Genomic DNA, 10,000 nt, shown 5'->3' on the forward strand with positions numbered 1-10,000 from the left:
ACCACACCCTCTTATCTACCCCAGAGGTAAGACCACGCCCCCAGAGGTAAGACCACGCCCCATTATCTACCCCAGAGGTAAGACCACGGCCCCTTATATGGGGTATATAAGGGGGCATGGTCTTACCCCGTTTTCTACCCCAGGGGTAACATCATGCCCCGTTATCTACCCCCAGGGGTAAGACCACGCCCCGTTATCTACCCCTGGGGTAAGACCATGCCCCGTTATCTACCCCAGGGGTAAGACCACGCCCTGTTATCTACCCCTGGGGTAAGACCACACCCCGTTATCTACACCTGGGGTAAGACCATGTCCCGTTATCTACCCCTGGGGTAAGAAAACGCCCCGTTATCTACCCCTGGGGTAAGACCATGTCCCGTTATCTATCCCTGGGGTAACACCGTGTCCTAACTACACGCGCCGCGAGCGAGCATCAGCGACAAAATGCGTTCCATTGCTTTGTTTTCTATTGTTATGTCCTAACTGGACGCGAGCGACGCGGCACGAAGCGGCGCAAAGCGCCGCAACCTTTTAATTGCCCTTTTGACGCTCGCCCTGTTCCTATTTTCCTCCTGTCGCTCGCGTTGACAGGCGTTCGTTCTTTAACTGTCTTCAGTTGGGAATATAGACAAATGACGTAACAGAACAGGAAATTTAACGGTTTCAGTTAGGACAGCAAGCATGCGATGTGGCGTTCTGTTGCTCGCGTCGCAAGCAGTTAGGACACGGTGTAAGACCACGCCCCGTTATCTACCCCTAGGGTAATACCATGCCCCGTTATCTACCCCAGGGGTAAGACCATGCCCCGTTATCTAACCCAGGGGTAAGACCACGCCCTGTTATCTACCCCTGGGGTAAGACTACGCCCCGTTATCTACCCCAGGGGTAAGACCACGGCCCTCTGGCAGAGTTCTAACACGCATCCTGTCCGCTGTGGATCAAGCCAGGGTTCAATACAGACTGTGTGGTGTGTGTGTGTGTGTGTGTGTATGTGGTGTGTGTGTGTGTGTGAATCCGCGTGCATTCATCAATCATCCACCCGCCACCCACCTGCCGTAATTATCTTCTCAAATGTAGAGACCCGCACCCAACTTGCCAAACATGAAGTTATTGTATTTACATTTGAATTATGTCCAGCCGTTCGTGCTCATTCGCTTTTCATATAGGCGCATTTTCTTGACTTAAACAATTTAAAGATTATAGGCTACTTTCAAATGTGGTCACATTTCTAATGTAAAAATGACTCTAGCTCAATAGCCTATTGTTTGCTCTGTTGCAAAATTAAAAAGTCTTTGAAGTAAGTCAAGTCCTCCTGTGCCCTGTTTTACGGAGTGTGCGATCCCCTCTGGTTTTCATACGGGTAGGCTTCATCCCTTTTTGCTGAATTGTTTGCTCTGTGTTTATTCCAATATTCTACACTACATCATCTCTCTAACAGGGATTCACTTCCTGTTTCTGCTGCAGTAGGCCTATAGGATCAGTAGACACACACGGTACGGTAGGCCTATAGGATCAGTAGACACACACGGTACGGTAGGCCTATAGGATCAGTAGACACACACGGTACGGTAGGCCTATAGGATCAGTAGACACACGGTACGGTAGGCCTATAGGATCAGTAGACACACACGGTACGGTAGGCCTATAGGATCAGTAGACACACACGGTACGGTAGGCCTATAGGATCAGGAGACACACGGTACGGTAGGCCTATATAATCAGGAGACACACGGTACGGTAGGCCTATAGGATCAGGAGACACACGGTACGGTAGACCTATAGGATCAGGAGACACACACGGTACGGTAGGCCTATAGGATCAGGAGACACACACGGTACGGTAGGCCTATAGGATCAGGAGACACACACGGTACGGTAGGCCTATAGGATCAGTAGACACACACGGTACGGTAGGCCTATAGGATCAGGAGACACACGGTACGGTAGGCCTATAGGATCAGGAGACACACGGTACGGTAGGCCTATAGGATCAGGAGACACACACGGTACGGTAGGCCTATAGGATCAGGAGACACACACGGTATGGTAGGCCTATAGGATCAGGAGACACACACGGTACGGTAGGCCTATAGGATCAGGAGACACACACGGTACGGTAGGCCTATAGGATCAGGAGACACACGAGACACACACGGTACGGTAGGCCTATAGGATCAGGAGACACACACGGTACGGTAGGCCTATAGGATCAGGAGACACACACGGTACGGTAGGCCTATAGGATCAGTAGACACACACGGTACGGTAGGCCTATAGGATCAGTAGACACACGGTACGGTAGACCTATAGGATCAGTAGACACACACGGTACGGTAGGCCTATAGGATCAGTAGACACACACGGTACGGTAGGCCTATAGGATCAGTAGACACACATGGCTCTGCAGCCGTTGCTAAGATCAAACCCGGCCTCAGTTTCTTCATCGGAGTTGTTAACAATCACACTGAAGCGCTCCCAAATTGAACTTTTCCCTTCCTTTTTTTTGTTTTAAGTTCTCCTGATTCTAATTTCTCTCTCACTTTTTTGGCGTCCATGGCCAGGAGGTTTATGGCGCTTGTTTGATTCAGGACCCCTCACATGGTGCTGTCTGACATCTACAGTAGTTGGTCATTTTGCGCCTTTTTTGTGTGTGCTATATAAATAAAGATCCACCTGCAATCCACCCGAAATTAATCACAATGTTGATTTTTATTGTCCCACCCACGCGGGGATGCGGATATCCGCGGATGTTGCAAATATATCCACAATATTCGCATCTCTAATGTGTGTGTGTGTGTGTGTGTGTGTGCGTGTATGTGTGTAGTACCTGGCCCCCGAGGTGCTGAGGAAGGAGCCGTATGACCGGACGGTGGACTGGTGGTGTCTGGGTGCCGTGCTCTACGAGATGATCTACAGCCTGGTGAGGCTCGGGTTCACACACTCATTCTCATTCACTCACTCATTCATCTATGTACTTAACACTTGTTGGGTGTGTGTATGTGTCTCTATCTGTATTTGTGTGTGTGTGTGTGTGTGTTTGTGTGTGTGTCTGTGTCCAGCCTCCATTCTACAGTCGCGATGTGGCCGAGATGTACGACGGGATCCTTCACAAGCCCCTCCCCCTGCCGCCGGGGAAGTCTGACGCCGTGTGCGGCCTCCTGCTGAGCCTGCTGCAGAAGGACCAGCGCCGACGCCTCGGCGCCATCGCTGACTTTGTATGTCTCCTCACCCAACACGGGTCAATTACCATTTGCAAATACTGTCAAATACTTAGGCGAACTTGATTTATCTTTCCAAGTGTAATGAAGCCCAACAGATCTGTCCCATACGTGCCAACTGTGAGCCTTCATTGAGTTAGACTGTATATGTGACTGAGTGAAACAGAGTCCTCGTGGGTCCCATGTCGGTAGCGAGTTGTTGGTTAGACTCACTCCCCCAGTATGAAATCCCGTCCACTAGCGCTGATGAAGAGCTAGCCAGCTCGGCATAGCTGGTTAAAACGGTGTCTGTCAGACGGGAGATGTGGGTTCGAATCCCACCCTGAGCTTGTCGAAGCGTATGGGTTACTTTGAGGACGAGGAAGTGAAGAAGCTGCACCAGAGGTGCGAGGAGCACTTCCTCCAAGTCAACGTGAGGAAGAGAACAGAGCTGCTCATAGACGTCCGGAGGACGAGCCTGTCCCACAACTCTCACTCCATGGAGAGGAGGAGGGGGTTAGCCACTACCTCGGGACCACCATCCACAGTGGGCTGACTTTCAACCACAACACAAACCATCCTGGAGAAGCGCCAACAGCGGACCGAGCTCCTACGGACGCTGAGGAGTCTGGGAGTAGCCCCTCCCATCCTCCAGAACTTCTACATCCAAGAGGGATTCTTTATTCGACACACTTCACTCAACACACAGACTTTTGATATGTTATAACGAACATATTTATGAGACAAAAACAGTTGAAACCATTTCTGTTGCAATTTGTTCAAGGTTATGTCATAAAATGCCTGGACTATAAGTGAAGTTGTCCTGTGATGTTTGTCTGACTGAAGCAAAACAAAGTTATTTTGTGGACAATAAAGACATCTAATAAAGACATCTAATCTAATCATAGCCATAACAATGCTGTCCGATGTCTGCGTCTTCATGGTTATTCTGTTCTGTTGTCTCTAGTTGGAGATCAAGAACCATGTGTTCTTCTCAGCCATCAACTGGGACGACCTATACCACAAGAGAATCACTCCCCCATACAACCCCAACGTGGTGAGTCCACACACACACACACACACACACACACACACACACACACACACACACACACACGCTCTCTGTCCAGGCAACATCTGAGAGTCTCACTACTTATCTTCTCTCTTCTTCCTACTTCCTGTCTTCTCTCTCTGACTTCCTCCTCTTCCAGAAAGGTCCTGCAGACACGCAGCACATTGACCCAGAGTTCACCAGGGAGGTGGTCCCCGGCTCGGTGGGCCGGACCCCAGACATGACTGGCGCCAGCAGCTCCAACGCCTTCAATGGCTTCTCCTACGTCTCCAGCGAAGACAGCTTCCTCTGAGACAGGAAGTCAGGAAGGGAGCAGGACGACCGGCCAGACGAGAACTAGATCTCAACAGAACAGATATTTGATTGCATAAACAACAAAGAGAACACCTTCCTAACCGCACTCTCCTCAGCAGGAAAATCAAATAAAAGCCATGGACAAACCACAGCGAGTTTCTCTCAGACAAGGCCTCTTCAGGTGCATTTCAGAAACAGGTGTGGTGATCACCTATATAGGCTCGGCATGAGCACACCCACTGGCACACTAATAAATCCGAGCCAATAACAGGGCGAGCTGTCCAATACTTACAGGTAAGTGCAAATAATACAACATTATAACAATAATGAGTAATGGTTCGCCGACCATCAAGGGGAGGTGACATCAGGAAAGTACTGCTGCAGAGAGAGGCCTTTTGGATTTTTACTTTAAATTCTATGGAACCCTGTAAACATTTGTAACATGTATATTTATCATTTTTGATGCGATATGTGACTTGTAATTATTATTGATGTGATATTGGGATGTTGGATTCACCTCCGATGGTAATTAGTCTATATGTCCTCACAGGGCTTTCAGTGCATATTCCATGTGAATGGTATTAATCTTTGACTATTTTTATATTGTATTTGTTTCTAATTGTTTTCCTATTAGCTTTTTTATACTTATTATTGTTATATTATTTGCACTTATCTGTTAGTATTGGACAGCTCGCCCTGTTATTGGCTCACATTTATTAGTGTGCCAGTGGGTGTGCTCATGGCGAGCCTATATAGGTGATCACACCCGTTTCTGAAATGCACCTGAAGAGGCCTTGTCTGAGAGAAACGCGCTGTGGTTTGTCCATGAGTTTTATTTGATTTTCCTGCTGAGGAGAGTACGGTTAGGAAGGTGTTCTCTTTGTTGTTTATGCGTGAACCTTGTTTAGACCAGCCCCTCCCACGCTGGGTCCAGATGTGCGCAGGGGTGCTCTGTCTGAATAGATATGTGATCACCTCAGCGTTCTTCGCTGGGTGGAGGGCATCTTCTGGACTTTGGGAACAGACTAGAGGAGTTTGGTAGGGCCAAAGCAGTCTTGTCTGGATGGAGTAGGACCCCTTTGAACTGCTGCCTTATTTGCATAATACTATGCTGAGTGTGTGCTAAGAGGAGGGCTTCTCAGCTGATCTCAGGACAGCTCTGTGGTCTTCATTTGATGCGTTAGATAGTATTCGATTTGATTTATAGCAATAATTAATGCGACATGTAAATATTCTTTACCATGAACCGTGATCTGGAAACATTTCTCTTTTTAATGAAACTCAGTGTATTAACAAGTCAAGATACTCTTGTACATTACTGATTAAAGTAACATTCAAGTGCCTATGATCTCCTCTCAGAATGTGTTCGTATAAGCTGTGAGGAAGCAGGAGGGAAGTCCCGTTCTATTCAGGCCTGCTTGTCTGGAACACAACCCTTCTGCCATCTACTACTGTCAATGTGAGTGTGGTGAAGCTCTGAACCCTGCAGGTCCTGTCAACAGAACAGGACTGCGTAGGTAAGCTACGGCATTCACCGTAGCGCTACGATGCCTCTGGGAAACTCAGCCCAGTACTGCCTGTTGACCCACGCCAGCCTGGTGTCAGAGCTGTTGACCCACGCCAGCCTGGTGTCAGAGCTGTTGACCCACGCCAGCCTGGTGTCAGAGCTGTTGACCCACGCCAGCCTGGTGTCAGAGCTGGTGGGAGTTTAATGAAACAGATCCTCTTACTGCGTGTACATAAACACTTTCCAATAAATCTTATATATTTCAATAAATAAAGTCTTATCAAAACACTTACCGGGTCTTGAAGAATGATGGTTCATGTGTGGAAAGTACACAGAATTAGAACAGGATGATTTTTTTTATTGTAATCAAAGAAACTACCAAATTACCAAAATGCTTGAAATCAAATATTTGCCAGGACATCTAAATGAACACTTTTGGAGTTCCAAATCCACAGAGTACACATTGTACAGATCACGCTGAACTATTAAAACACTTTGATCCGGTTCAAATCCCTGCTTGTTCTCAGACAGCAAGGTGAGACATGGATCACTGACAGTCTAGAGGACAGATCATCACTTTCACCTGCTTGTGCTGAGTGTGTCGGTGTGTGTGTGTGTCAACAAACTGAGCTCTCTTCATCCATGAATGTCAACAGTAGGTAGACGTTAGGCATGCGGGCAGACAGACAGGTGAAAGAGTGTTTGTTTATGTGTGTGTGCGTGTGTATGTATGTATATGTGTGTGTGTGTGTGTGTGTGTGTGTGTGTGTGTGTATGTATGTATATGTGTGAGTGTGTGTGTGTGAGTGTGTGTATGTATGTATATGTGTGTGTGCGTGTGTGTGTGCGTGTGTGTGTGTATGTATGTATATGTGTGAGTGTGAGTGAGTGTGTGTATGTATATGTGTGTGTGAGTGTATGTGTGTGTATATGTGTGTCTGTGAGTGTGAGTGTGTGTGTGTATATGTGTGAGTGTGTGTGTGTGTGTGTGTGTTAAGTGTAGTAGTAGCGCTGTCTCAGGAGGAAGTGAGTGTGTGTGTGAGTGTGTGTGTGTGTTAGGTGTAGTAGTAGCGCTGTCTCAGGAGGAAGTGTGTGTGTGAGTGTGTGTGTGTTAGGTGTAGTAGCGCTGTCTCAGGAGGAAGTGTGTGTGTGAGTGTGTGTGTGTGAGTGTGTTAGGTGTAGTAGCGCTGTCTCAGGAGGAAGTGTGTGTGTGAGTGTGTGTGTGAGTGTGTTAGGTGTAGTAGCGCTGTCTCAGGAGGAAGCCCCAGAGCAGCAGGAGGACGGAGGCGGAGAGGAAGAGGCTGAGCGCAGCGCCTGAGGGGAGGGGGCGGGGCGGGAACGCTCCTGAGACCACCACACTGAACCTGCTGCTCAGCTCACAGTAGCTACACACACACACACACACACACACATATATACATACACACACACACACAGACACACACACACACATATACATACATACACACACACACACACACACACACACACATATGCACACACACACACACACACACACACACACACATACAAACACACACGTATGCACATACACACAAAAGCAAACACAGAAACGGTACAATTAGTAATTCACATGGGTTGTTCTCATTCCACATTCACTCACACGATAAGCATGCGAGAGAAAGTGTGAGAGAGATCCTGTCCACACACACACACGCTGACCTGTAGCTAGGGTCCACCACGATGGCTTTAAAGATGTACATGGCGTTGTAGTTGGGGAAGAGCAGCCTGTTGTCCGAGGCCCTGTTGAGGACCTGGTACTGAGCGCCAGGATCCCTGAGGGGGGCTCCGTCTGAGTCCACACAGCTCTTATAGTTCTGACCCACACACACACACACACACACTCACACACACACACACACACACACTCACACACACACACACACACACACACTCACACATACACATACACACACACACACACACACACACACACTCACACACACACACACGCACATACACACACACACACACACACACACACACACATTATAGATCATGACTGTAGATATCTCTAAAGGTAGCTGAGTGTGTGTGTGTGTGCATGCTGTACATCTCTGGTCCAGGCAGTGTGGGGGTCCGGCCGTCGCTGCTGGCCCAGCTGGGAGGTCCAGTTCTGGGGCTGGGACACACACCTGGCCTGCTGGGCTGTCTGCAGGTACCGGTAGTTATGGATACCGTTCACCTCAAACAGCACGAAGTCCGCGCTCACATACTCCACAAACTCATCACCGCTCCAACTGCAGGGACACAGAGACCGAAAGGACAGGAGAGGATTGGACAGGACAAGGCAGTGATAGGACAGGAGAGGATTGGACAGGACAAGGCAGTGATAGGACAGGAGAGGATTGGACAGGACAAGGCAGTGATAGGACAGGAGAGGATTGGACAGGACAGGACAAGGTAAGAGCAGGGTGGGGTAAGCGAGGGCAGGAAAGGTCGACTCAGGAACAAAACTGAATCTTCTGGCTGACTGACATTCGTATGAGCTCTTTATTGAACAGGTCCCACCCTCTGCCACAGCGCCCTCTGCTGGAGAACCGACTACAACAGAATATGGATGGAGGGCCATTCCTACTGTAGTATTTCCCGTGAGTGGGCAGGCCTGTGTGCCACTCACAGCTGCAGGGTGGGCGTCCAGGGGACATGGTGGTAGACCAGCAGGGGGCAGTAGTAGCCTGTGATGCTGTAGGGCATGAGCAGGTCCCTGGATGCGGAGCCAGGCCTGAACAGGAGCTCGGGATCGTACACTTCTCTGTCAAGGGGAGGAGGAGAAAAGGAGGATGGGGAGGGAGGAGAGGGGAGTAATAGGATGAGGAGTCTCTCCCCACATGCAACAGTGATATTCCATCTCATCTCTAGAACCCCGTTCTAATCCCTTCAATCAATCAATCAATCAATCAATCAATCAATCAATCAATCAATCAATCAATCAATCAATCAATCAATCAATCAATCAATCAAAGCTTTATTTGTATAGAACATTTCATACCCAGAGGCAACACAATGCGCTTTACAGAGATCAAGGGAGGTGGATATACGTCCCATCCCTACATATTCCAGAGGGAAGCAAAACAACAGCATCACCCGTGGGCCAGATAAGTGAGCTGTAAAAATTCTTCCCTGACCCCTCTCAACAAGGCGATCGAGCAAGCTCCTGGAGTATGTTTGTCTACCGGCTAAGAACATTTCTAAAGCAATAAATTATATCCATCCATCACACTACAGACTGACTGTATTCTGAAGTCTGTTCATATTTCCAGGAAGTGTGTCTCTGGACCAGCAGTAGCAGGTAACAGGAGCAGACTCACTTGGGGATGCGGTAGGTGAAGTTGTCTTGGAGCTGCTCCTGGGAGAGCTTGCCCTTGGTGCACGCTGTGACGTTGCTATCACAACGGAGCAAGCGCATACTTCATATCCTTTCATTTCAAACCTTTATTTATACTCGTGAAGCACTGAGGTTTCCCTCATTTACAATGACACAAATCAACAAAACAAATACAATGTAAAATAATAACAATAATTAAAGGCAGTTACAGGTTGATGTTCAGTATATAGGGACACACGGAAGGTGAGCTAAGACGACTAACACTGATGAGCTGAGAGAGTGATGGCATCAGAGAGAGAGCAAGGCCCAGTCAGACCTCAGAACCAAGTCACCACAGAACCCAGTCAGACCTCAGAACCCAGTCACCTCAGAACCCAGTCAGACCTCAGAACCCAGTCACCTCAGAACCCAGAAAGACCTCAGAACCCAGTCAGACCTCAGAACCCAGTCAGACCTCAGAACCAAGGTTATAATAGTTTGTTTTTTTTATTATTAATTTTTATTTTCATAATCGTTTTAATTTTTTTTTAAATTTCAGCTTAGTTTTGATTTGTTTTTAAAGCAGGTGTGCAAGCTTAGTT

General features: G+C 48.1%; 2 protein-coding genes across 3 annotated transcripts in view; one reads left to right on the top strand and one right to left on the bottom strand.

The window, feature by feature from the left end:
- The window catches only part of sgk2a (serum/glucocorticoid regulated kinase 2a), a gene marked incomplete at its 5' end in the record, with an annotated part of 13,015 nt that extends 8,388 nt beyond the window's left edge, over positions 1-4,627 (top strand). For both annotated transcript variants that reach the window (XM_084445824.1, XM_084445825.1), the window contains 4 exons: positions 2,825-2,920; positions 3,060-3,215; positions 4,165-4,254; positions 4,409-4,627. In XM_084445824.1, coding sequence (XP_084301950.1) covers positions 2,825-2,920; positions 3,060-3,215; positions 4,165-4,254; positions 4,409-4,561 — 495 coding nt within the window. In that variant the 3' untranslated portion in view covers positions 4,562-4,627. The remainder of the gene's footprint in view (positions 1-2,824; positions 2,921-3,059; positions 3,216-4,164; positions 4,255-4,408) is intronic.
- Positions 4,628-7,301: 2,674 nt separating this feature from the next.
- Positions 7,302-10,000, bottom strand: part of LOC311315427 (cation channel sperm-associated auxiliary subunit delta-like) — a gene marked incomplete at both ends in the record, with an annotated part of 8,307 nt that continues 5,608 nt past the window's right edge. Inside the window, 5 exons of the mRNA XM_084446097.1 lie at positions 7,302-7,455; positions 7,754-7,908; positions 8,145-8,331; positions 8,712-8,846; positions 9,403-9,477. Coding sequence (XP_084302223.1) covers positions 7,302-7,455; positions 7,754-7,908; positions 8,145-8,331; positions 8,712-8,846; positions 9,403-9,477 — 706 coding nt within the window. The remainder of the gene's footprint in view (positions 7,456-7,753; positions 7,909-8,144; positions 8,332-8,711; positions 8,847-9,402; positions 9,478-10,000) is intronic.

This window comes from Borostomias antarcticus (genome assembly GCF_949987555.1).
Source record: "Borostomias antarcticus genome assembly, chromosome: 11".
Taxonomy (NCBI): domain Eukaryota; kingdom Metazoa; phylum Chordata; class Actinopteri; order Stomiiformes; family Stomiidae; genus Borostomias; species Borostomias antarcticus.